This window comes from Miniopterus schreibersii, assembly GCF_964146895.1.
Source record: "Miniopterus schreibersii genome assembly, chromosome: 4".
Lineage (NCBI taxonomy): Eukaryota > Metazoa > Chordata > Mammalia > Chiroptera > Miniopteridae > Miniopterus > Miniopterus schreibersii.
This window is the reverse complement of record NC_138105.1, coordinates 67,333,657-67,361,092: the sequence shown is the minus strand read 5'-3', so window position 1 is coordinate 67,361,092 and position 27,436 is coordinate 67,333,657. Positions and strand designations below refer to the sequence as shown.

General features: G+C 42.4%; 1 protein-coding gene across 4 annotated transcripts in view; it reads right to left on the bottom strand.

Moving 5' to 3' along the window:
- Window positions 1-27,436, bottom strand: part of SAFB (scaffold attachment factor B) — a 35,120-nt gene that overhangs the window by 817 nt on the left and 6,867 nt on the right. Inside the window, exons 3-20 of one of the 4 annotated variants that reach the window (XM_081134202.1) lie at window positions 19,970-20,034; window positions 19,682-19,885; window positions 18,165-18,227; window positions 17,604-17,636; window positions 15,305-15,332; window positions 13,857-14,367; window positions 13,384-13,433; window positions 12,340-12,434; window positions 10,382-10,531; window positions 10,222-10,301; window positions 9,741-9,880; window positions 9,470-9,558; window positions 7,349-7,455; window positions 4,867-5,157; window positions 3,360-3,497; window positions 3,103-3,145; window positions 656-774; window positions 247-347 (exon numbers count right to left, since the gene is read on the bottom strand). In XM_081134202.1, the coding sequence (XP_080990328.1) occupies window positions 247-347; window positions 656-774; window positions 3,103-3,145; window positions 3,360-3,497; window positions 4,867-5,157; window positions 7,349-7,455; window positions 9,470-9,558; window positions 9,741-9,880; window positions 10,222-10,301; window positions 10,382-10,531; window positions 12,340-12,434; window positions 13,384-13,433; window positions 13,857-14,367; window positions 15,305-15,332; window positions 17,604-17,636; window positions 18,165-18,227; window positions 19,682-19,885; window positions 19,970-20,034 (2,307 nt within the window). Of the gene's footprint in view, window positions 1-246; window positions 354-655; window positions 775-3,102; window positions 3,146-3,359; window positions 3,498-4,866; window positions 5,158-7,348; window positions 7,456-9,469; window positions 9,559-9,740; window positions 9,881-10,221; window positions 10,302-10,381; window positions 10,532-12,339; window positions 12,435-13,383; window positions 13,434-13,856; window positions 14,368-15,304; window positions 15,333-17,603; window positions 17,637-18,164; window positions 18,228-19,681; window positions 19,886-19,969; window positions 20,035-27,436 lie in introns of all 4 variants that reach the window. The other 3 variants (XM_081134201.1, XM_081134203.1, XM_081134204.1) reach the window with 3 other exon arrangements.

Here is a 27,436-nt window from a genome sequence, read left to right as displayed (position 1 = left end):
GGCTGTCCTTACTAAGTCACAGCAGGGAGGAGTTACCAACACCCACAGCACACTTCTGCGCCAACCCTCACTCCCCACCCCCACCAAGGGGCATCTCCTCTGCCAGGCCCTGAGGAAGGAAAGCAGAGAAAGCTGCTCCTGCCCTCAGAGCAGGGGGATGAGCGTGACTAGTGAAAAGCAGGTGCAGCTTGAGTTTTCTAGATGCTTCTCTGCAGACAGATGGGTCCCTAAAGAGCCAGTCTTTACCTTGCCACCTCTTGTGGTCCCTGTCTATCATGCCTCCATCAGCAGCGCCCTGCCATGCATGGTCATCCTCTATTCTTCGGCCATGGTCCCCCCAGTCACGTCTGCCCCTTGGAAAAAAACATCTCTGATTTGGATTGCCCCCATCTCTGCCTCTCAGAATAGCAACAGCAATGGGTTCTGGAGTGTGGGTTTAGCATTCTGTGTTCCCAGGCCCCCAGCCCTTCAGGGGACTGTGGGAAACAGGACTGGCTCTGGCCCCATGCTACTCAAAGAGCTCCAAGATGCTCTGAGCCATGGTCAGTGCACTGAGTCACACTGCCAGTGCTCATCACATCCCCGAAGATGGTGGGTCCAGTCCGTCAGCTATGTATGAGGCCCACAAGGGCACTGTGGGGTGTTAGACACAAACCTGGGTGGAGGAGGCAGCCCCCGGCCCTCGCTCATCCTCTTGTCGGAGCCATATCCACCCCACCCGTCACGGGATTCCCGTCCGTGGCGCTCTGGTCCTCCGTGGCGTTCGGGGTAATGCTGGGTGTTAAAGAGCCAAAATGAGAAGGGTTTAGTATTAACTCTGCATCCCAAAGCCTTTGGGGCAGCAAGGTAATAAAAACAACAACTCAGAAGCACTTGTAGACCCGAGACAGTGCTAGCAAGGCACTCTGCATGCTGCCTTATGCCACACACGCCATTTGATCTCACAAGACAGATGCGTCCCTGAAGTCTGCTCATGGCCTGGTGAGGAAAAGTCACTTGAGTCAAAAGGAGAAGAAAATTTAGGGCTGACATTCACCCTAACCAGAAGGGAGAGAATGGAGGAATTGAGGGGTGTTGGGACCTTCGCAACTGCTCCATGCCAAGAATGGGTCCCTGTGCTCACAATATAAACACCCCCCAGAACCACAAGAGCAGAAAGGCCACAAGGGATCCTTTAACACAACTCACAACTGGGCCTGGCATTATGCCCCTGATTTGCCAGGAATGCAGGACACCTGTCTGACAGGGCTGGGAGAGGCTGCACCGACACTGCACCATCACTGTCAAGTCCTGCACTGGCACAGCTCCAGCAATGCCTAGCTCTGTTCTTCATGAAGAAAACGAAAGAAGGCCCTGTCTGCTAGAGGAACGTACAAAGCTGACTTTTAGGGACCTGGAGAGGTGGCTTTCACGCCATAGTTTGCTGTTCCAGCAGCCTGGTCACTTGTCCACAGCCATGTGCAACCTCCTTTCACCCCTTAAGCCGGAGCCCTCCAAGGCCAGGGTAGGCATGCCCTTAAATGGAGCCCTAACTGCCACCAGGTCTCTCACCTCCAAATATGCTTAAACACCTCCCCTCAACGAGAAGATAAGGGAGTCAATTTAACCAGATGGACAAAATAGAGCATAGTCCCTTCAAGGGGCAAAAAACAAAGACCAAAGTGTCCACAAAAGTCAGTGCTGTCAAGTGAAAGAAGAGCTGCTGAAACTGAACACCTGAAATAACAGTTCTACAAAAATTATAGCTCATGATTTACAGAGCTTCATCTGGTTGTGGACAAAGACTAATGTTCAAGAAAGGAGGAATTTTTATCTAAAGACAGAACTGGACAGAGGAGCATTTCATGTAGGGAAGTTCAATGTAGCAAGACCTGGTTCTTGAAAGCCCATTTCCATCTCTCCCTGGTATTTTAAAGTTTAACCAACATTCTTCTGTCCAACCAACCAGCCCATGTAACAGTTCAACAAGGCTCTGAGGGTCTGTGTTATTTCCCCTTTCTGTTGTCATATGTCACCATCTGCCATTTGGGGTAGCACTAAGAACAACAAACCCTTTCAGTTTTGCATTGTCTGATATCAAATGAAAAACCACTAGCAGTAAGAGCTATGTGTGAGGGACTGTGAAAACACTTTCTGTGGACATGCATGTTGTCTCCTTTATTCAACCACCTATGTAGTAAAATAATTACCCTCATTTCACCGCTGGAGAAACAGGCTCAGCAAAAACAGGATGTGAACCTGGTTCTGATTCTGGAGCCTGGACTGTTTAACCACTGTGCTCAACTTCTCCACCAAAGAAAAACCAGAAGACTAGGTCTAGAGTTGGCTGCATGTAAGATTTATCTCCAAGAGTAGAGAAAAAGGACTCACATGAGGATCACAGAATTACTCCTGAGGTGGCAGAGGAACTCCTCAATATACCAAGGAACTGAGCCATCCCCAGCCACATTCTTAGGAACTGAGCAAGGAGGTGAGGACCAAAAAGTCTCTCTGCTGGAGGCAGGGAAAGGATGGACTCACAGGGCAGCAATTCTGCTAAACAATGCCCCGACCACACCCTTCCCTCAGTCCCCTCGATTTTCCATGTAAACCCAACCAAGAGTCAGGGCTCCTTGGGGAACTTCTCAATCCACATGTAAGATGGGAAATAAAGGAGAAAATTGAGATTATTTTCTAAGGTGTTAATTCTGCAGAGAAAGAGTATGGACCAGAGACTGAGTTGCTATCTGAGGCTCAGCAGGGCGGGCTGATCAGTGACCACAGGTGGACTTGGACTCCACAACATGGAAGTGTGGAATCTGTCAGCTGTGTAGGTCACAAAGTATATTCCTACAGAGCCTTTCAGACTCACCCAAGGCTCTCTAGCATTTTACTACCATTGCATTTAGTTACTAAAAAAGGGCTTCAGAAAATCTGTTTAGATTTCCAGCCAAGACTAAGCACAAATCATTCAAATTGTCATCCCACGAACAGTGAAGGGCTGACCTGCTCCTTTACTCATTTTCCCACTAAAGCAAATGGGAGGAGGAAGGCTGGTAGAAGAAGGAAAGAGAAATCAATTCAATGGGAAAACTGGGCCCACAATCCTAGCTTCTGACTTACCTGTCCTTCTCTTTCTCCCATCATTGACCTTGAACCTTCTCTCCTGAAAGAGACAATTGAAAAGAAACCATAAGAAGGGGAAGGATAGACCCCCAAATAGAAAACATTTCCCAAACTGAACCCAGTACTCTACACACACACTGGTTCATATGGATTCATGAACCTAAAAGGGCCAACCTCACCTTCTCATTATTAAGAATAACCCAGGACAAAGAATATTTACATTAAACAGGCAGGGTCATGGGGGCCTGGCTAACCTGTCTACTGAGTGATCGGGGTAGCGGCCCCGGTCCCTGTGGTCAAAGTCGTGGAAGCGGTCCTGGCGGTTGAAGTCAGAATGGTAACGCTCATCCAGGGCAGCTCGCTTGGCTTCTGGCCAGTAGGCGTCATCTCGCCTGAAAGGGGAAGTAAGAAAGGGCTGAGTGCAGTTTCCCCCTCCAAATAGATCACCTTGTGGGAGCTGGTGAACTGCACCCGGAGACTGTCCCTGGCCCCACCACTTCAGAGAACGAGAATTAACTTTATCAACAGAGTATTCTTTGCTGCAGGAGCTGAGAGCGGCTGGAGGGGTGATGTAAAATCTGACTGAATGCCCTGGTTAGTGTTGCTCAGCGGTTAGCGTGTCAGCCTGTGCACCAAAGGGTCATGGGTTGGATACCTTGTCAAGGGCACATCCCTGGGCTATAGGTTTGATCCCTGGCCTCAGTTGGGGCATGTGTGGGAGGCAACCAATCGATATCTCTCTCACATCGATGTTTCTCCCCCCACCTTCCACTCTTTAAAAATCAACAAGAAATAACCTCAGATGAGGATTAACAACAAAAAAATCTGACTAAATTATTGTTCTGTTTTTTCCAACACTACTACTTCCCCTGCACAGAAGAGCTTTGGTTTGCCTATAAGAGGTGATCAGTGAAGTGGGCAGGTGGGTACACACAAGCATCTGCACAACGGTGACCACAAGGGTCGGCCTCAGTCTATCAAGACAGCAAGTGAGAGGTGTTATGGGAGCTCTATAGTGTGCTTCTGTCTCTTCTAATATGACACTGACTTGGTCCATTACAGACATCCAGTGGGGAGGACTTTTAGAAGTACTTGAAATGTTATGTTTCAAACATTTATGAGCAGTACAGACTCCCAACGTCAGAATTTTGCGCAAAGGCATTAAAAAGTCCTGAGAGCGCCTCTTATAGAAGTCACGTTGTACGTTATACAGGGACCTCTTTTAGCCCATGCAGTAAAGATAAAAACAAAGCATGGTTTTCCCAAATTGCAATGCACTTGGAAACTTAGGATCACTCAGACTCCTCACAGCAGGGTTCAAATTTAGGCCTCTTTTTCACTGGTGGTTAGAAATTTAGTTTCACATGTCACATCAATATTATTTATAATAATAAAAAAATCTTATTTAAATAAGCAAAAACAAATTATTGCACTGATTACAAAGCCTGGAAGGGGCCCAGAGGTGTTGCTCTTTGGTCCGGCTGCCTGCCCAGCGGCTTTGGGTACCTGAACTCCTTCCTCAAGGAATCTGTGCTGGGGTTGGAACCTAGTGACTTTATCAGCACAACTTTGCCCAACCATTTCCCCACTGACCTCAGACCATTGCAGATTCCCTGACCAAGTTCAGGACATCAAATTGGGCTGTAGCAAGTACTTGTGCTTCCTTTTAAATAAGAATCCCAAGTTAACGTGGAGGACCATAACACAATTTGAAATGTCATGAGCCACTTAAGGGTGGCTGGTTGGAGCAGCTCGACTTACCTGCCATCCACATCATAGGGCCTCCGCACAGCAGGTCGCCGCTCCTGCTCATAGCGCAACTCCTGCTGACGCCGCAGCTCCTCTCGCTCACGGTGGATGCGCTCTTGTTCCTTCCTACGCTCATGCTCCACATGCATGCGCTCGCGCTCCAGCCGTTCCCGCTCCATGCGCTCCCGCTCCAGGCGGTGCCGATGGAAGGCCAACCTCTTGCGAGCATACTCCAGCTGCTCCCGCTCCTCCTGCTCCCATAATGCCTGCATGCGCTGCTCACGCTCACTGCGCTCACGCAACCTGTGGGCCAAAATCAGCAGCTGCAGGGGCCCACAGTGCATTACCCAGCAGGGTGAGCTATATGAATGTAGAGCAGTAGTTCCCACGGGGACGTGCAGAGCAGCCATGGAACACTTCAGAAATGCAGCTTGCAGGGATGGGTCTGGACCTACAGGACTGCTGCTCTAGCAGGAAGAACAAGAGTGGGGCCCTTTGCCTCTGAAAGAGCAGCAAGAGCCCAGAAATGCCAGCACTGGTTCTGCTTCTAGCTGAGTTCGAAACCAGCCAGGTTACAGCAAAGGGGTGTGTGTGGCGTCAGCTATAGTATAAAATAAGATCTTTCTGTAAGTTCAACATCTGATTCCATAAAATACCCACTAAAAATAAGAAACATATTTTTCACAGCAAGTCTGAATTAGAACCTTTGCTCTCTAAATCATGAACTTCAAATAGTCATCGTGAAACCAAGCTAACATACTAGAAAATCTTTTGATGCTGTAAGATAAATTCAGGTGAATTTAACAACAAGCAAGGGCCTGTAACAGCTGAGTGGTGAAGTGCCGCCAAGGCCATGCAGGGCCCCTACCCTGTGCTGGACAGCTGTTCTTATAGTGATACTGTCATATTGCAGCATGTATCCTTCCAATCTCTGTATACTTGCCAGGCTGTCTCCTTTCCATCCTTTACTAAGCATTTACAGACACATATTTGTACCAGCAGAAATGCATAATCTTGCCTTGCTTTGTGTCTGCATCTTGGACAAAATGGCAGCTTCTTTGGTTCACGTAACACATTCAGAACCCACCCATGTTCCCATTTCTATAGATCTACTTTGCACTTTCTGGAAGGAGCCCGTGGAGTAGGCAGGTTTACATAACCAGCACCCAGAGGCGGACCTCATGGTTGTTCCCAACCTCACAAAAACAGACACCCAAGCCCCATTATCCTGTGCACAGGTTCCACCAGGGAGTTTTGAAGAGGTGGTATTTCTGTGTTCAGGGCACTAGGATTCAGAAGTGTGCCTATGTAGAATGTCTCCCTAGGCTGAATGTCCATGTACACTCCCACCTCTACTAATACCAGTCTCCCACACTAATTCAAATGGTGATCAAATTAAACTGGTGAATAAAAAAACTGGTCTCACTGTTGTTTTCATCTGCATTTCCTTGGTCCCCAGTGAGGCAGAACCACTTTCTATAGGTTTCATGGCCACAGGTATCATCTTCTGTCCATTTACTATCAGGTTATTTTTCCCTTATTACATTTATTTCAAATCACCTTTATTTCCACCTGTCATTGTGGAAAGGTTAAGTTATGATTTAGTCTACTTCTCCTTTATGACTTTTCAGGCCTTCCAAAGCTCAGACTGATAAATATATTTACTTTCACATTACATGAATAATTTTAATTTTTTTGCTTGTGTTCAATCATCAGTTTACTTTTACTATTTTGTCAATGACGTTAGTGAGTTGGAGACCCAAAGGACTATCCAAAGGAACAAATTACCTGAAGTCATTTTTGGGAGAGTCCATCCTTTCATTACTAGTGGGAAATGTCATTTTTATTAGGATAATTTCCACATGCACATGGTTCGGTTCCACCGATTTATTTGCCAATTACTTCACCAAAACTAAAATTTCCTTTGCCCAATGCCTTTCTCTTTCAGGCATCAAGTTCTGTATGGGGCATTTAAAAAAATGGCACCCCCATCCCATTTCCTCTCTCACTTTCCTAGACTTTTTCTACTAACAGTTACTTTTTAAACCACAGTTTAAAAGTTGTTTCTTGATAAGAAAAATTAACTGTCACTCATTGTGATCAATTCCATTTGTGTTTAGTTTTTAAAAATTATAAAAGCATTTTTTTCTCAGCTTAAGGATGAGGACCTCTCAGCTCACTCAATGGATCTGTCCCAGTTCTTCGTTTTTCATAGCTTCTGGAGCAAATAAATTGGTGTGTTTTGTTAACAAGCACTACTGCACCAAGAAGCATTCCATCTCCTGCCGCTGTTCCCTTCCGTAATCTTAGGGAAGAGATGAGCCTATTGCATGAGAAAATCAAGTCTATGAGCTGAAAACCAAAGCGGCAAAGAGGGTTAAAGCAGTTCTCCACCCATAGGGGGCTTTGGAACACCCTTCTCCCACCTTAGACACAGTTATAACCAGTTCAAGGCAACAACCAAACCAATGAACATTCCTGGACCCTGACTCACCTTCGGGACTCCGAGTCTCTAGACTTCCGAGGCTCTTTGACTTTATCAAAGGATACAACGGATCGCTTCTCTCTGCTGGCTGATTTGCGATCCTGGCTCTTGGAAACCTGGTTCACCAATGAACATTAAGAAGTTAAGGTAGGAATGACAACAGGAACAATTAAGTATGTCCAGATCCAAGTATCCAACATGAAGATCAGAAATGAAGATTAACATTTAATGTGACAATTAGGTAACAACTCGTTCTCCTAAGCAACTACACATTCTGCTTATTATAATTCAAAATCATAGATCTTCACCACCATTTAATACTAATATACAGGGTGGTGCAAAAGTAGGTTTACAGTTGTTTGTATGGAAAACAATACAATAATTAATAAAAGATCAAAAAAGTATTTTTTATACTTTGTCTTTTGCATCTGAAATAAGTTCCATAATCTTGTCATTTTCCTTCATAATTCAATGTGCAGTGAGTGCCCAACTGAGGCCCCTTCTGGTATGCTGGAGGATTCCTTATTTGTTCTGACTGTGTTCTTTTTGAGATCTACCTATCTTAGCCCTGAAATCCACCCTTTCATTTTGCCCTTTTCCAGACATTTTTAATAATGTAAGGGTAAAGGCTATAATACATTAAAATATTTGCACAAGCACATGCAGACTTCCATAATCGAAATGTCGGCCTGCAACTGATGCACACTATTCAATAGCTGGAGTGGTTTGTCATCTGTATAGTACAGGGTACACACAAACAGGCCTGAGGCTGGAATCTGGACACTTGATGCGGGTGTCCCCAGTGGAGTGTCAACTGGTAGGGGTGATTCACCATGCCTAAACTGTGCAAACTACAGTTTACACTGAACCCATTGCTTTCTTTCTAGGAGTTGGGAATTGTGGTACTTGCTAAGTAACAAGCCCCCAGTAAAAACCTTGGCTGAGGTTCTAATGGGCTTCCCTGGCCAAATGCATCACCTGTGTATTGCTGCATTTTCACTGCTGTGTGAACCTTCATGGGAGGGAGAGAACACAAAACAGCCCACAAAGGGTTCCTTCCAGATTCCACCTGTGTCTTTCCCCCATGATCTGCTGTGCATCCTTACTGCATCATTGTAGCCAACTTTAGCTGTGAATACAACTATATGCTCAGTCTACTGGTCCCTCTAGTGAATCACTAAATGTGGGTAACCTTGGGGATCCTGGACCCACATCTATCAAAGTTGTAAGGCTGTTCTCAAAAGTTGCATGTATGAACATCAACTTTGCCATGACCCTAATGGCAGGCAGACTTAAGTGGTAAGAACCTAACACAGGCACTTTGTGGATTCTGTGTTTTGCAGACCATGAATCTAAGGTGGATGAAGCTAAGGTGGAGGCTGGCCTAAAGGTGGCGGGAGTGCTGGCTGGGTCACATGTAGATTAGGAATGCATGATGAAGCACTGCTGAAATCTTCAGGGCGGGCAATGAAAATGAACTGTTAAACACTGACTCGGGGAAAAGGTCAACCACTCCCATTTTTGAATTTTAAAATTAGCTTTACAAAGAAAGAAAAAAGCAATAATTCTCATCAAAACAAAGTTAAGTACAAAGGAAATCATTTATTTATTTATAATTTTATAAGAGTTTATTGGAGCCAAACTGATGGCATATGACAGTGAGCAGGATCTCAAATGCTCCTAAAGGAAAGCTTTTAAAAGTTTTCTCTTTTTTTTAGTTCAAAATATCTACATTTTTAAAAGGTAGACAACCTTTGTCAAATTAAGCTCAAGAATTCCCTAAAACATACTTAGAAATGTAAATGAAAGATGCCCTGGCCAATGCTGCTCAGTGGTTAGAGCATTGCCCACACACCAAAGGGTCACGGGTTCAATACCTGGTCAAGGGCACGTATACATGGGTTGCAGGTTCCAATCCTGGCCTCAGTCAGGGCATGTGTGGGAGGCAATCAATCGATGTTTCTCTTCCCCCCTCCCTCCCTCTCTCCTCCCTCCCTACCTCCCTTCCATTCTCTCTAAAAAGCAATGGAAAAAATATCCTCTGGTGAGGATTAAAAAAAAAAAAAGTAAATGGAAGAAATGTCAAATGAAAAGACTGATTAATACCTTAGTGAGAAAATTAATACTCACTCTCTCTTTGGATCCCGATGTTTTGACACTAATAACAGGCACACCTTTAGATTTATCCATTACTACAGTCCGCTCTGTTCCTCGACTTCCTACAGGAAGAAAGGAGTCAGTGTAAGGTAAGAAACAAGAACATCCAAATGAGAAAAAAATACTCAATTCTATGGAAAATAAATCTAATTTGTGTTTCCAACTAATCACAGCAAACCAAGAAACCACACTGGATAGGAATGGAGAGCAAGGTGAGTTCTTGCATATCGATCAGGTGGGCTACCTGATTTTGTGGTTCGAGATCGCTCTGAGGGGCCAGGTTTCTGATCATCTTGATCTTTACTCTTTTCTCCACTTCCATCTTCACCCTTCTTAGCATCATCTTTTCTGTCGGCTTTATCTTCTCTTTTAAGGTTTGCAGATCTAGGTAAGATCCGGGAACACAGAAATGTGTTAGATCAGGTATTTAGATAGATAAACCAGCTACGACCAGATTCTTGCAATGAGCACCACGTGTCAAGGAGGAGGATGCCTCAGGGGCACTGACAAGACAACAAAGAAGGACCCCATCTTGTTTTCCCCAAGTGCCCCTAGATTAAGGAAATCCTCCCCAATGACCAGTGTGGGATCCCCCTTCCAACAAATGGGAAAAATAAAGAGGGTCAGGGGTCTCGTGCTCTTCCCTATCTGTGGACATCTTGAAGGATGTAAAACAAAGAAAAGAACTGTCTTGGCCACAATTTCTTCAGGAAAGAGAGTAATACCTGTCACTGGTGCTAGATTTCTCTTTTTTCCCTTCACCCTCTCTTTTGTCAGAGGTTTTCTTCCCAGCAGGTTCATTTGCCTGAAAAATAGAAGAAAATGGAAGTACTACCTTACTGTTTCCTCAAATGGTCACAGCCCTGGAAGAAACTGGCCCCTTACCTTTTCCACTGATATCATCTTCCCATGGAGCTCTGTCTTGTGCAGGTGGTTAATGCATTTTGTGGCCTCTTCTGCTGTGGACATTGTCACAAAGCCATAGCAGCGAGCTCCAGGACTCCGAGCATTTGTCACAACCTTGGCACCCACCACCTCAAAGGAAAGTACAGAAATATCTGACATGAAGCTCTCCATACAGACCCCAACATCTACTCCTCAAAATGCATAGGACATTATGGTTCATGCTGCTTTGATCTGATATAGCCCAAGTCCTGGCTCCCTCCCTGGTATGAGGAGGACCCATGGGAAACCTTGTCAGCAGGTGCCTGAAAAGAGGCAGATGACTAGGGAAGATAATGCTATTGTCTTGCAGCTACTACTCCAAGGACCTCGTTCACTTATGGCTGTTCTTCCAGGGAACCAAGATGACAGTGTGTAGAAGAGAGAAAAGTGAAACGAAGGCAGAGTTCTACCAACATTCCTTTAATATTAACTCAAACTTGTAAAAACATTACTCTGAATATACAGTCATATGTGAGCAGCAAAATAGAAGGACATATCTACAGATGGCTAGCGACATAAGAAAAAGTTTGTAAAGAGTACTCTGGAAGGCAGAATCCACCTCACTAGAAATAGTAACAAGTTCACTAATATGTTTGAGACACTAAAAGTACATCCTCACATGCTGTGTAATTCCCTCAATGACTCCAGCAAGCTGATGTCAGGCACCAGGCTCCAGAGAAGCCCCACAGGAGCCAGTATTCATCCTCATTGTGCCAAAGTCTTAGCCCCAAAGGAAGGTTTCAGAGTGGTCTGTGTTCAAGTCACATGAAACCTACAATGCACCCAAGACCCCATAGGCTTCAGGGTAACATTTTCCTGCTTAGAGCACCCATCCGCTGAGAGCACAGGGGAATCAGGAAAGGGCCCACCGTATTACTGAGGCCCAGGGAGCCCTCAGTTATCTCTATTACCATGGCACATTTAGTTTTTTCTTTGTTAGTTCTTGGACATCAATAACCAAGGTAAATACTGCTCTCTCATAATTTGCTGAAGCCTTAATATGAATAAGGGCCTCTCCAAGTTTCACTTTGGCTTGCCCCAAAAGCTGACTCTAAGACAAGGAGCCCTGGATGCAGGTTATTTGGGAAGCTGAGTCCAGGAGTTACAGGGCGAAGGGGAGAAGGTGAGAGAGAAGGGAGGAAAGCCAACACAAATGCCCTAACAAGGAACTGTAGTGGGAACCTGGTTTGGAGGCTGGTACATGAGCATCTATCAATCACTGCCACCTGTGGAGGCTGAGGAGGGGCAGGTGGTGCACAGAAGAGGCGGCTATAACTGCCCCTGCTGTGGGTAAAAGCAGGCTATGGGTGAGGGACACGGGCAAGGCACCCATAGCTCTGCTATAGTTACACACCATCTGCAGGAGGCAGCAACTGAGGGATCCCAGGTGTAGAGATGATGTTCCGACAAGGGAAACAACATGCCCTGTCACAGTCACACAACTGTGAGCGGCAGAGCTGGAACCTGTCACTGGTCAAAATGCAAAGGCCTTGTATGTGTATAGCCTCACTAGTGCTGTTCTATAGTTACCACTGTCTCACAGAAGTGCTGACAGCACCTCTCCGCTCTGCCCTTTGCTACAAACCCTGTAGCCCTTCCTGGGGTTAAGTCCTGGAGCCTCAAAAATGGATTCCAGAAATCCTATAAAGTCTAAGTGGTAGCTTGGGGGCTGGAGAAAGGGGAGAAGAAATATAAAGTAGACGGGGGGGGGCTCTGGGAACTTCCACAGATCTGTCACCTCCACATGTGGAAGGGTAGGTGACCCTGAACCGGCCATGAGCTATGAGCTCAAAGAACAGCAAGGTGTCAAAGTAGTCACTGAGGGGACAGTAATATGCATATAAAGGCTGCAGTACATTGGATTAAAGACATCTTCTCCAGAAAACGCTTGGTCTTACCTTCCCGTATTTACTGAAAAGATTCTTCAAATCTGTAGCTCTGGTGGTAGAAGAAAGTCCACTAACCCAGAAATTTCTACCACAACTGCTACGACCTATTTCAAATAAAAGTTCTGGTAAAAAATATAATTCATATAATATCCCAAGTCTTAAAGTCATTTCAAACCACATAAGTTCCCCACTTGTCCCAGATGCCAGCAGCCCCAAAGCCCATTGTCCTCACAACTGGAGTAACACACTAGGCCCAACAGGATCTGCAGCAATGCCACTTACAACAGCAAGTCAGGGGCTGTTAGGATCATGGGAAATTCCCTTAAAAGTTACCAAACAGCACCACAAAACCCAGTGAGGTGGCGTTTGAACAAAGAATGCTGACAGCCATGTTAAACCACTTCAGGGCTTCTTTCTGGTGGCACATACCTTTGCACCTATTCCTGGTTTTTGTTCTCTTTAGAACACTGATTAAGAATGAACCTGTATAGCCTGGCCAGTGTAGCTCAGTGGCTGAGTGTCAACCCATGAATCTGAAGATTATGGTTTGATTCCCGGTCAGGGCACATGCCTGGGTTGCGTGCTCAAACCACTATAGGGGGTGTCAGGAGACAGCCAATCGATGATTCTTGTCACTGATGTTTCTCTCCCTCTCCGAAAGAAATAAAACTGTATTTTAAAAAATCTTAAAAAAAAAAAAGAATCTGGATAGTAAAATTTCGATTAGAAAGGAATTGTAATAAAGAGCTAAGGTGCTGATAAAGCTGAAATACCAGGTAACACCAAGATATCTGACACCAAGACCATTTTTTCCATTTCCAAAGTGCCCTCGCAAAAGCAAGTGCCTGCACCACACCAATACATCAACTCTGAGTAACTGGCCTGATCCCCACAACCCAGGACTTGCAGAATGAAGAGCAGGAGTGGAGAAACGCCTCATGGAAGACGCACAGGCACATCTGGGTAAGAAATGCACTACGTGATAAACCAGAATAAAATACCACACCACCGCTAAGGCCACATACACTGCAAGGGACTGCCATAGGGACCTACCTTTGTCCTCTTTGGAAAGCCGTTTTGTATCCGAGTCATCTTCGGCAGAACTAGAGAGAAAAAATAATGTCACTCCAGGAGGAAGATGCAGAGAAGAAACAAACTCAAAATTATAAAATACGTGCTGAAGTTGCATACCTACCCGAAATTTAGCTCTGAAAAAATGATACCCCGACAAACTTGTATTGGAAATCTGACCTAACCATAAGATTTCACACCCACAGGAGTTAATTAATTCGGCTGGGCTAAAGATAATTAGGAAGAATTAAAGAAAACAACCTTGACAGGTTGAGAAAAGAAAAAAGATTATGTAATCAGTTTAAAATAAACAAAGAGAAATAAAACATTCTTTAGAAGTAAACTACAATTTCATCAGTCTGGCTGGCCAATTGCAGAAAAAACAGCTTATGTGTGTCATTAAACGACCAATGAAAAGGAGATAGCGTCTGGTCTAAAACTGAGAAAAAACAAACCTCATTTTCTGATCAGCGCCCTCACTGGCTGAGGACTCTTTAGGAGCCGGAGGGACTTCATTACAAGCTTCAAAAGCAAACTTCTTCACGTCTTCTTTGCTATCTCTGGGGTCTGGGCTTGAGGCTTCCTGGGGCGCTTCCGCGACCTCCTCGCTAGAGGCTTCCGCGAGCTCTGAGGCTTTACTACTCTGCTCAACTGGCTCCTCTAGCCCTACAGGCTCACAGTCCGTCCTCTCGTCACCGCCTGTCTGCTCCACGGGCTCCCTTTTCACTACCGCTAACAGGGTGTCTGCCTTGCTCCACTGAGCTTGTGCTGTTGACTCGCTGGCCAAATCTAAATCACCCTCCTCCGGATGGCCGCTGCCAAAAAGGTCCTCTTCCTCCGCAAGCTTTCTGTCTGGCCCCACGCTACTTGTATCCTGTGCAAATGGCTGCTCCAGCTCGGAACCTTCTTCTTTTACTGGCTCAGATTTACAAGTTTCCCCCAAAATGTCGAGTATTTTCTCATTTTCTACGGATTTAACAGGAATAGAATGGCACAAGGTTTAATTACCAGGGAAATAAAGCAATCACAAATGTGGAACTGGCACGGCTGCCACACTAACACGAAGAGAACTGCTAGCTACACAGAGATTGGAAAACCCGTGGGTACACACGTTACACTGGTTACACTACCTGCACTCCAACCGACTGCTAGAGTAAGCTGCTATGCTACATGGAAGAGAAAAGCATCCCAGAGATTTAACCCCAAAACCTTCTGGCTGATTCTTGACAGTCTTCATTCTGTCGTCGTTTATATATGACTCTTCCAAATTTAGCTTCCAAAGTCCAAGTTGCTTAACTGAATGTATCACCATTCAATGATAGCTCAATTTCCAAATTTCTTTGAATTTCTTTTAACAGAACAGTCCAACATGAAAACCAGAATCTCTTCCATCGGTGCTCTGAGATATTTGAAGTCCAGAAAGTGAACAGTATTTGTTTGGAATTCTCATGAAGAAACTCTTTCCTCTTCTGGAATCCAGTTATGTCTCAATGTTTTAAAATTTATCTCCCTACCTCTACCTGTACTGCCTGAATTAAAAACCACAAAGTTAAGGTAATGCCCAATATCACAAGATCTGTTTTGTGGGGTACAGCAGTATTAGCTCGAGAGGCATGCAAACTCTTTCTACATACGTTTAAGGGTCATTTATATTTAAAAAGGCATGAGATCAATTCATCTCGCCAATACATTTTGCAAAATGAGAAGTTAGCCACTTTCACAGATCTGGTGATATGGCTGGGTTTCCAATCTCTATGATCCTGGTATGTTCTGGATCGTAAACCTTTAGAACAATGTATACTACACTAAGGTAACTTTTTAAAATTTAAGAATTCAAATTAGAGAAGGTGGAAAACTAGAATGGTTCCAAACCCCCGCTGGTAAATTTTTCATTGAACAGTACCTGGCTCCAAGGATGGCTCTTCAATTTCCTGCAAAAAAAACAAAAATAAAATAAAATAAAGAAATAAGATAGTGCTACATGGATAAAACCTATATAATTTACTTATACCAAAACTACAGTAACTAGAAGGAAAATTTTAAAAACATAGACTAGAAAACTCACAAATGCCAACAGGTAGAGAACTTGCTCGTGAAGGAAAAGAACCCACAGAGCTGGCATTCCAGCTCCTTCCTCTGGGCCCCAAGCCCCACATTTCAGGCTATTCTCAAGGAACCTGATATCTGGTTTCCAGTTTTTGCTGTGTTTCCCCAGTGCGTGGCAAAATTTCACTTTACATGGTGATGAACTGATCACATGCCCGTCTGTCCCTCTAGACAGAACTCTTAAATGCAAGAAGAGCAGTGTTTTCATTTTTCTACTTTTAGTGTCGAACAGAATGCCTGACACATATCAAACAATCAGGTTTTAACTTAGTGTAGTATTAGTTTAGAATACTCACAAGACTGAGGGAATACAGGAAAAGGTGGTTGGAATCTGTTATTTCTCATAGTTGTACCACCACAGTCCCCTGGTCACCTAAAGGCTCTCTAGGATTACATATTCCTACAATCAAGGTCCCCACTAGGCCATTGATAATTCCCAAAGATCCCTCCAACCCTTCCCAGGAAGCCCTGTCAATTCAGACCATTGCTATCCCTCACCTACAATAGCCTCTCATTTACTATCCCCATCCCCATCTGTGTGTACTTTGCCATCATGGTGAGTGCATGTCCCTCTGTGGCCTAAAGGCTGTTGCAACGGCCCCTCACACCACCCCCCTCCCCAGCAGGCCCATTTGTACCGTCCCCACCCCCAGCCAAGTCCTACACATTTAGGTCAGGGGCCCTTGTCTCCTAGATAGGTTATCCCTGAACGACTTCAGAGGCTACCCCACTAATGAAGGGCCTTTCTCTTAATATGTAGTCTCTGGCCCCTACCTCTGCACAGGGTACATTATTCTGAAATTCCAGACAATACTGATGAGCACTGACTAGGTTTCAGGTGCAAATTTAAGCACCTTATGTACACATATATTAACCATCAGATAGTCCTAGCAGGTTGGAACTATTAGTATCATATTTCTTTTCAGATTAGGAGACTGGCACAGAGTGATTGACAAACTTGCTCAAGAACACACAGCAGATAGAGCCCAGATCTGAGCAAAGGCTATGTGATGGGGAGTCTGTAAAGCAGTCAGGCCAATTTCCAATGCTCTTTACATGTGTACTCCATGGATGGAGACCAGTCTTTCTTCTCACTCATGTCTGTACCCACACCAACACATCGCAGGTACTTAACATATACCCCATTAAGTGAATGTGGATGATCTATACCTTCCACTGGGGATTGACCTGCCATTCTAGGTAGCCCTAGGAAATTTTAAACTTTCTCCATAGTTTCATTTCATTGTAATCAATTTGTTTTTAATATAATGTATCCCACTTTGGGAAGTAAAACTCTATGAGTGAAACAAAGGATTGCTCCAGGAAGAACAATTCTCTCCTTAACTTTTTCCAAAGAATATATTCCTACTTGTCTCTGGGAGGGGTTAGATGCTTTCCATTAACTTGAGAGTCTTTGACCTAGAACAACTCGATGAACCACCAAAACTGGCTCCTCTTTCCTTTTCAGAAGGAGAAATAAAATGCATCTCTTTACAGTTGAAGAGAGACACCAGCCCTAAAGTGAGCTGGGTTCCACCAAGTTTTTTTGAGGTTTGCACCCTCCTTTAGGCTGGGGTTCTGGCTCGCCAAAAACCACCAACTTTGCCCTGATTGGCAGAAGCAAATGGAGATCTTGTCTGAAAGGTGATTTCTAATTAAACAGCATAGGTAACATTAAACAAACAAACAAGGACTGGAATTAGCTGACTGTATTTTCATTTCCTCATATATTAAAAATTAGATCCAAGCTCTGGCCAGCATTGCTCAGTGGTTAGAGCATCAGCCTGCGCACCAAAGGGTTTTAGGTTTGATTCCCGGTCAAGTGCACGTACCTGAGTTGCAGGTTCGATCCCCAGCCCCGGTCGGGGTGAGTGTGGGAGGCAACCAGTTGATGTGTCTCTTTCACATCAATGTTTCTCTCCTCTCCCCCACTTCCACACTTTCTAAAAATATCAATGGAAAAAATATCCTTGGGTGAGGATTAAAAAAAATTTTAAAATTAGACCCAATTAAGTTTATTCCAGCAGTTTACACATATGTACGTCCGGCAGAAAAATTAAAAGGAAACTCAAAACCCACATTTATGCAAATCATACCTGTAAGTTAGTCCACATCTCATTTGTTCTCATCTAAGATTTAATATTTACACAGATGGTAATGAAACAGCCAAGATGATACAGTCATCAAAAAAATTCTGTGTATTTCCATAAGGAAAACTTCCCAAAGAACCAGAAGCCTTGGAATCCACCTGTCCCACCTGTGATGTCTGTGCTTTGCCCACCCTACCCCCCTGCATCCTAGTCTGGACCCCACTAATCTTTCCTAGAGAGGCCCACCCTTTGCTATCTTATCTAATAGTCTTTCTGCAGAAGACGCCCTAGAGATCAAATCAGCAAAAATGTCCCCAAATATGCCCTCTCAGTTATAGGGAAGCCACAGTAACTAGAGGGGAAGCCAAGATGGTGAGTCCTTTGCAACAGGTATGTTGTATTTAGGGAGAAGGGAACAAAACCCCCTCTAAACATGCTGACAAAGTAGGCAATGTTGACAAACCTTGTAATGACTTTTCCTTGGGAGTGCTACACAATGTCTGCAGTGGTTTCCAGAAACTGTAGTATAACCTTTGATGCTAAAATTATTGATATACAACAATTTACCTGTAATATAGTGAAGTCAGATGATGAAGTATCTAAATTATTTATAGTTTCTCTGTCCTCTAGCTGTAAAATAAACAGAGAAGACAGTTTATTACATCAATAAGGTAACATAATGGTACATCTGTACAATAAAAAGTAAGAGCCATGAAAAATCACTTATGACAACTCTGGCCGGTGTGGCTCAGTTTGTTGGGTGTCACCCCATGTACTGGAAGTTCGATTCCCTGTCAGGGCACATGCCCAGGTTTCAGGGTCAATCCCCGGCAGGGGTGTGATGAAGGCAGCCAATTTATGTTTCCTTCTCACATCAATGTTTTTCTCTATCTCTCTTCCCCTTCCTTGCTCTTTAAAAACCGATTTTAAAAAATCACTTATGACAAAATTCTAAATACAGTGCAGGAATCAAAACAGCAATACAGGGTGATTCTGCTGGAGGTGTTGGAGCATATCCCTGTGGATAAGGGGTGCTACTATAGTACACAGACTTTCCAAATAGATTGGAGCATGAGGTTTGGGGACTACTCTTTCAGGAACTATGTCTAGAATCATGCTTTGGAGTGGATTCTTGGACTTTGGTGACCATCACAGCTTCCCCAAGCCTTGATACAAATGACACTGGGACTACTGCCCCTGAGGTTGCTACAGCCCTGAATGGCATGGTATCTTTGAGAACCCTGCCTCCTAGCATTATCAACTTCCAAATCAGAGTATGAGGACAGGAGCACAGGAGTGGAAATGCTCAGGTGACCCATTGCCTTTTCTGTATAGTCAGCAAATTATTCCTCATAAAAGTAATCTAATAAATGGCATCAAGACAACATGGTGTATGAATTAAGCACATGGACTCTGGAATGAGCCTTGTCTTAATTCTTATGACCCTGGAGATATTTCTTTACTTTTTTAACCTCTAATTTCTTCAATTGGAAAATGGGCATAATAGCACCTATATGCCATACTGTTGTTGAAAAGATTGAACAGCCCTGTCAGGCATCGCTCAGTGGTTAGAGTGTCGGCCTGTGCACTGAAGGATCAAGGGTTTGATTACCGGTCAAGGGAATGTACCTGTGTCACAGGTTCGATCCCTGCCTCAGTTGGGTACATGCGGGAGGCAACCAGTTGATGTCTCTCTCACACTGATATTTCTATCTCTGCCCCTCCCTCCCTTCGACTCTCAGTAAAAAACCAATGGATAAAATATCCTTGGGTGAGGATTAAGAACAGAAAAAAAGATTAAGAACGTAATGCCTAATGCCTGGCAGACAGGTCTTAAATAATATCCCTAAAACATTTAATGTTGTATTATGCAAATGTATAGCATATACTCCTGTAGCACACGAGACACCACCTTTCAACAAAGTGTGTCTTCAGAATCATCTGAATTTTACATGCAAACAGATTAGCTACTATCCTACTGAACTGACACTGAAAGAACTTATTCCAGGTATAAAACTTCTCATCTATTATATCTGAGTAACTGATGCATTCATGGTACATTTTAGAGACTGCAAAGTACCTACAGCATGTTCTTGAAGTTGCTCAGGAAGTTCTTTCATTTCTCCCTCTAGCTCTCTACTATCAGATAGGGACTCTGGGAGATTATCAGCATCATCATCTTCCACGCAATCTGCAACACTTCCATTATCGATTTCTGCTTCATCTAACACGCTGATATCCATCATGTCGATGTCCTGCAAGTTTTCCAAACTGGTTTCAACATCCTCCTGTGACATAACAAAACAGAGCCATCAATGAATGAACTGCCATGGGCCATCACCAAGCGGATTCACTGGCAAGGCTACACATACCTGTCCATCCCCAGAATTTTCCTCTAGCCCATTATCTTCCACACCTTCTTCTTCTGGTTTACGTCCTGAAGAGACAATTGTCAATAGCATGAGATCAATAACATGCATTTTCCAGAAGCAGTAATTTTTACTTTTACAGGCCCTCAGCACTACAGAAATGGCCACCTAAAACACCCATGGCACTTCCCAACTGAAGGGCACTGTGTAATCCAGGAATGGTAAGGCCATTCAGGACTCCTGCCACTTGAGAAGAGATTCTGTTCTTATCCAGTGGCTATGGATGTGGAAGTATGAGGAGCTGGGAATTGGTTCTTAGTAAGGTGAAGGCAGACCAGACCTTTCTCAGGCCTGGCCTTTTTATCAAGTGGCTTTGGTTAAAGGGAGAATAGTATCTCATACAAATGTGCTGCTTTTTACGTAAGAAACATAGAACACATGTTCCCACAGAAACAATGTAATAAAACAAAATATAAATAAGCAAAGAGAAAATAAAAGCCATTCATAACTACCACCTAGAGTTAGTATGTTATCACATACTGACATATATAGATATCTTCCCATATTTTGCTATAGATAAGCATATACTACGCTTATAAAAATGGCACTGTACTGTTGTTCTATAACCTTTTCACTTAATGTTGTGAACATATTTACATGTTCTTTTTTGTTGTTGTTGTTAATCCTTACCCAAGGATATTTTTTCCATTGATTTTTTTTTTTTTTTTTTTTTTTTAGAGAGAATGAAAGGGAGGGAGTGAGGGAGGGAAGGGGAAAGAGAGAAACATTTTTTTTTTTTTGCATATAGGCAATTATCCTCTTAGAACATGTTTCTAGAAATGGTACTCCCAGAACAAAGAGTATGTGTATTTTTAAGGTTTTTATTGAAACAAATAAACAAAAATCGTACACATTATCACAATATCCCAGAGGAAGGTTATTTCAATTCATACAGTTCCATCAACAGTGAATAAAAATGCCAATCTTTCTGAATCTTGTAAAAATCAGCCATTTTTCTTTACCCTTGCCAATGTGCTAGGCAAAAGGAAATATTTGTTTTAATGTGAATTTATCTGATTACTGCTTAGGCTGAATTTTGTTGTTGATTATTTGTAGTTTTATTAAACTCTCATTTATATCCTTTCCCCATTTAAAAACTTCTATTCCATTTCTCCTTTTATATACTTGCACATCATATATGCAACAAATATTTTTTCCCAGTCCTTCACTAATCTTTTATTTATGGGTTCTGGGTAAATTTCACTTTCATGTAGCCAAAGTCATTAAATAGTTTTTACGTAGAAATGCTTTTTTACTTTCATGTTTAAAAGCCCTTTTCCATACCAAGACTACATAAATACTCACATGTATTTATTTATTTATTTATTGGTTTTCAACTTAACACTCAACTCTCAGTTTTGTGCAGAGTGAGACTATTTCCCAAATGACTGTCCCACTTGGAAATTAATTTTCCTGAACCATTTACTAATTTTCCCCCTCACCACTGACTTAATATGTTGGTCCAACTCATTATCATATTCTTATGTACACCCAGGACTATTTAAAGTTTCTATTCCTTTCCACTGATCTCTTATTTCTGTACCAGTTTTTATTATGTGGCATTATAACAATTTTTTTTAAGTATAAAGTATTGAGATTAAAAGAAAGGAAACTAAAGTGAACCAGAAGAAATGGCTTAACCTCAGGTGTTTCAAGGGGTTAGTAAATTAAGATTAAGAAAAAAATGAACAGTAAGAAGCTGGACACATTTTTAGGCTTGCCCTTCACTTTTCAGATAAATTTGACCCAGCACTTTAAAAAAGGGGGAGCCTGGCTGGTATGGCTCAGCTGTTGAGCACTGACTTATGATGCAGGAGACTGAGGTTTGATTCCAGGTCGGGAACACACTCCAGTTTCAGGCTCCATCCCCAGCAGGGGTGTGTGTAGGAGGCAGTCGAACAATGACTCTCTCTCATCATTGATGTTTCTCTCTCTCTCTCTTCCAATTTCTGAAATCAATAAAAAACTAACAAAAAACAAACTCCCCCTTCCATTTAAAAATAAATAAATAAATTTTAAAAAATTAAAAAGGGGGAAACCATTTCCCCTAACTTCCCTCATCCAATGTCGTAATTTTTCTTTCCTTTTTTTTTTTGTTAGTCCTCACCAGAGGATATTTTTGCCATTGATTTTTGGAGAGAGTGGAAGGAAGATGGGGGTGGGGGAGAGAAAGAGATGTCGATGTGAGAGAGACATTGGCTGCCTCCCAAGCAAGCCCAGGGGATGGAGCCTGCAACCCAGGTACATGTCCTTGACTGGGAATCTAACCAGCAAGGCTTTGGTGAGCAGGCTGACACTTTAACCACACCAGCCAGGGCAATTTTTTTCTAATAGATGAGTTTATAACTTTCACAGTCTGTTCTGGAGTCAACAGTTCACAAAGGGCCGGATTGCTGGCACTTTCATCCCAAGAGCATTATGTATGTGCTCATTTGAAACGAGCAAAATAGAAATATGTAAATGATAATAGAAATTACAGAGCTGAAGCAAAATGGAAATTATTAGGCATGACAAAAATTAAAAAATGTACGGCAAAAATAAATTTTTGGTCTCTAGAGTTACGTTTACTAAAATTAAATTGATTCGCTTTTTTTTAATTTTAATTTTTCAATTACAGTTGAATGCCATATTATATGTTTTAGGTGTACCTGATTGACTATTTTCAATATGAATAAAGAATAAAAATCACATGTATGAAGTACATAAAATATACTGTGGAGACCATGTCTCAAAGGCATAGAGTAGCACAATATAGTTTTGTGTCTCAGAGCTACTGCTAGAGATGCAGATTTCAATAGCTCTTTATCAGGAAGGTGACGCTCAGTTTCTGGAAGGATGTAGGAATGGACACTGATCTGCTATACAACCTTAGGAAACCTCACTTCCTGCAAGGCCTTTTTCTAAGCATGAAGATCAATTTCTCAAGCCTATTAAGTGTTGTCTCAAGTACTATAAGGGAACTAGATAGTAATATGCCAATATTTAATTGATTAAGCTTGTTAAGTTGTACAAAATGTGCAACAGTCAGAGTAAAACAAAACCCCCAAAAGACAAAAACCCCAAATCAAATCATTTACACCACAATGGAGCCTTTAAAAAAGCAACCCTCTCTCAGGGATAACAATTTTCTTGTAACGTGTTATTTAATTTTTATTTGGGAAATAGGGGACTGTCAAACTAACACTAAAATTCAATATATTATGTACAAATAGTTTTGGTGGTTGTTATATTCCTTATTTTAAAAATTGGGTTTATTGGGGTGACACTAATTAATAAAATTACATAGGTTTCAGGTGTACAATTCTATAATACATCATCTGTATATTGTAGTGTTTGTTTACCACCCCAAGTCAAGCCTCCTTCCATTTTTAATTTTATTTTTTATCCTCACCAAGGATATTTTTCCATTGTTGTTTTTTTAAAAAAAATATATCTTTATTGATTTCAGAGAGAGGAAGGGAGAGGGAGAGAGAGATAGAAACATCAATGATGAGAGTCATCATTGATCAGCTGCCTCCTCCATGCCCCCAACTGGGGATTGAGCCCACAACCTGGGCATATGCCCTGACCAGGAACTGAACCGCAATCTCCTGGATCCTAGGTTGATGCTGAGCCACGCCCAGCCGGCTTTCCATTGGTTTTTAGAGAGAGTGGAAGGTGGGCGGGGGAGAGAGAGAAACATCAATGTGAGAGAGACCCATCGATTAGCTGCCTCCCGCACGGGCCCTAGGCCGGGCTGGGGATAGAAAATGCAACCCGGGTATGTGCCCTTGACCAGGAATTGAACTCAAGACCCTTCCGTCCCAGGGCCGACGCGCTGACCACTGAGAAAACATGCTCTGGGCTTCAAAGGACATTAGGAACTCAGCCCAGTCGTCTTTGCACACACACTGGGAACACACACCAGCAGCATTCCCCAACTTTACTGGATTTTATAAAGGGCTATCACTCTGGAATATGTACACTCGTCCAATTGTATTCATCAGGAAAAGTCTGACTAGGTTACCACAAACTTGCCACCCTTTATACTGTGTTTCTCCCTTTCACAAGAAAGGGAGCAGATTTTTATCAAGCAGAATCAGGGGTTTCCACTCTTACTACCAATTTTTCTCATGAGCAGCAGCACAGGCACACTGCAGCCCAAATCTCTTCTGGGGGAGAGCTCTGGGTAAGACATGATTGGAAATTGTCAAGAGAACATGTGGTCTTAGGAATGTTTAGTTTTCAATATAGAAAGCATATCCCCCCACTAGGATGTCTCTCAACAATTACGCTTTGGGAAAAGACGACCTACTTCTCAGAGATGAAAATCAATGTATTTAATCCAATCCCAAATTAAGGTCAATGAAAAACACCACTCCCTGGCAAAAACTAAAGCACTGCCTGTCTTTATCCAAAGGAAAAGGTGGCCCTCAAATCCTCCTCTGTAAAGTAAACGTCACCCTTGTTCCCAGACTTCAAGCTACAGGCATCAGTTCTTGCCTCTGTAACCTGCTCCTGCCACCACCTGGCTTGGGATTCTACGTCCTCTTCTGGTTCAGCTTCTGATTATGTCCACACTCACCCGGTGGACCACCTCCTCCCACTGCCACTGTGTGGCCTGAGGAATGGGTGAGCCATTGCTTATTTTTATCTGACTATAAAAGACTAAGTTTCACAACTATACAAATACACTCACACTCATTAAAAGATCCACACTCATTTCACTGTGAGTTTTACTTCACTAATAAAAAATTTACCCTCCTAAAGATATGAAAAAAGCTAGTCTCTTTTCTCCCCACTGCACTCCTAAGAAGTAATCAGTTATCAGCTTGGTGGGCCTTAAAAACATTTTCTTGGGCATTTACATACATACATTACATAAATGGAAATAAACTTATGTGAAGGGACCATACAGTATATACTTGCTGTAATTTGCTTTTGTTAATCAGTAACAGGCCTTGGAATATTTTCTTTCACTATATATGCATCCACCACCATCTTGTACTCCATACAGTGGAAGCCTCCCACCAAGACGCTGTATTAGTTTACCATCTCCAACAACTGCCCATTTCCTCACACCCTTGCCAAAGTAGGATATTAGGAACAGTGTAAATTTTTACCAGAGTGACAGGCAAAAATAATATCTCATTATTTTTGTTTTCCTTCAATTGCTACCAAGGGGGAATCTTTTTTGTTTATAGGTCATATCTGTTTTTTATCTGTGAACTGGCAATTCAGTCTCTGCTCTTTGTCAACTGGACTGCTCTATTTTCCTCACTGATTTGTAGGAATATTTAATGCTTTTTGGATATTTATATGGTGCAATATTTTCTCCCAGCCTGTTGTGTGTCTTAATTATTTATGGTGTCTTTTGTTGGGAGGCTTAAATCTTTTGTAACCAAATTTATTTTTCTTTGTAGTCTCTCAGTTTTAGTCTCACTTCAAGCCTTCCTTACCACTACATCATAAAAGTACTATCGTAGCTGGAATTTCTATTTTGTGTGGAAGGAGGTAAGAATAGTTTTCCCCATCATCAGATAGATAGCCAACTGTTCCATTATCATTTATTGAAAAGCTATTAATGCTACCTTTAAAATGACAAATCCTCAAACTTTCCACTGTTTCCAATACCCTACCACTAAAATTAGAGCAAGTCTGGATCAATGTTTTTTCAAAATTTTAGTTATTCTTGTGCATTTTCTTTTCAGATTTTTAGATTAAATCCCAAAGTTTCTTTTTAGTTTACTTTGGGGGGAAACTGACAACTTTTTGATATGAAGTCATCACATCAAGGAAAACTTCCTCAAAATTAGTCATGTCACAGGTCTTGAATAGCTCCTTTTAGCTTCATTTGCTATTTTAGATTACATCTTTTTATGTCAACCTGGCAATACCTTAATAATAAATCTTTGACTTCCAGATGATATCACGTACACCTAAAAAATGCAAGAGAATAAAGTGATAAACTATTATAAGTAGCCAGCAAGTTTGTCAGGTGCACTGATCGTACTAGCCAGGGCTTAATTTTTTCACATTTCTAAAGTTGTCATTGGCTTATATCTGATTACTTTACCAGTATTTAATTTCCTGAGGCATATTCAGCCCAAAAGACCTTACAAACCCAGCACCGGCCTAGATGGAGCTGACATTACAGTAGCAGAGTACCACTCTCCATAAAAAGGAATGAGTACCTAGAAGAAATGGCGGATTCTTAGGGTGGGAGAGGCAAAGGACAAGAGAATGGAATACCCTCTTGTGCCACAAAGTAAGAATTGCTCAAAGAATGACATAGACATGCCCAAAAGAGAGGCGAGCCAGCCTGAAGGGCTCTCACTGGGACAATTTGAACTTAAAAATAAACAATAATCATAAAGTCTTGCCCTGGCTGGTTTGGCTTAGTGGAAAGAGCGTCAGCCCTTGGACTGAAGGGTCCCAGGTTCGATTCCAGTCAAGGGCACATACCTTGGTTGCAAGCTCGATCCCCAGCCCTAGTCGGGGTGCATATGGGAGGCAGCCAATCGGTGTCTCTCTCACATTGATGTTTCTCTCTCTCTTTACCCGTTCCGTTCTCTTTGAAAAGCAATGGAAAAAATATCCTCGAATGAGGATTAAAAAATAATCATAATAATCATAAAGTCTTATAACCTACTCAATAAAATAATCTCTAAATTCATACTGGTTAATGGGGGAAAGGGCAAGCTATCCCTTATGGTACAAAACCAACTAATAAATGGAGAAGGAATATAAATTTAGAAAAATCACTACTAGATAAGAATAAATGGATGCTAAAACTAGTGAAAGATGAACAGGATATTTACATAAGTCTCAAAGTATTTCCCCCATAGATGTAATTACAAAGGATAAGACAGTAACTTTCAGGTGGAGAAATCTGACCACCACCACTTTAAATGTTACTTGAATGGACTGCATGTGCCTCTGGAGAGGATACACTGAGAAGAGTAATACTTCCTGTGGTATTGCTGACAAGTATATAATTTGAACCTAATCATAAGAAAATACTTCAAAGTACGCGGTCTATATACCCCAAAAATGGCAATATACGAATATAGCACAAGACTCAAGAACTGTTCCAGATTAAAGGAAACCAGAGATATGACAACTGAATGCAATGCATGACTCTGGGTTTTCCTTTTGAACTATGAAGAACATCACTGGAAAAAAAATGTCTAAATTTAAATAATGTTTAAGCTTAGATAATAGCATTGTATCAATGTTAATTTCTTGATTTTGATAATAAATGCTATGTAATGTCCTCACTTTTAGGCAATACTGTAGTATTTAAGGTGAAGGGGCACATTTTTGGAACTTATGCTCAAACAGTTCAGAAAAACATATACATATATACATAAGAACACAAATGACCCAGTAGCAAAAGCAAATGTGCTCTGGCTGGTGTGGTTCAGTGGT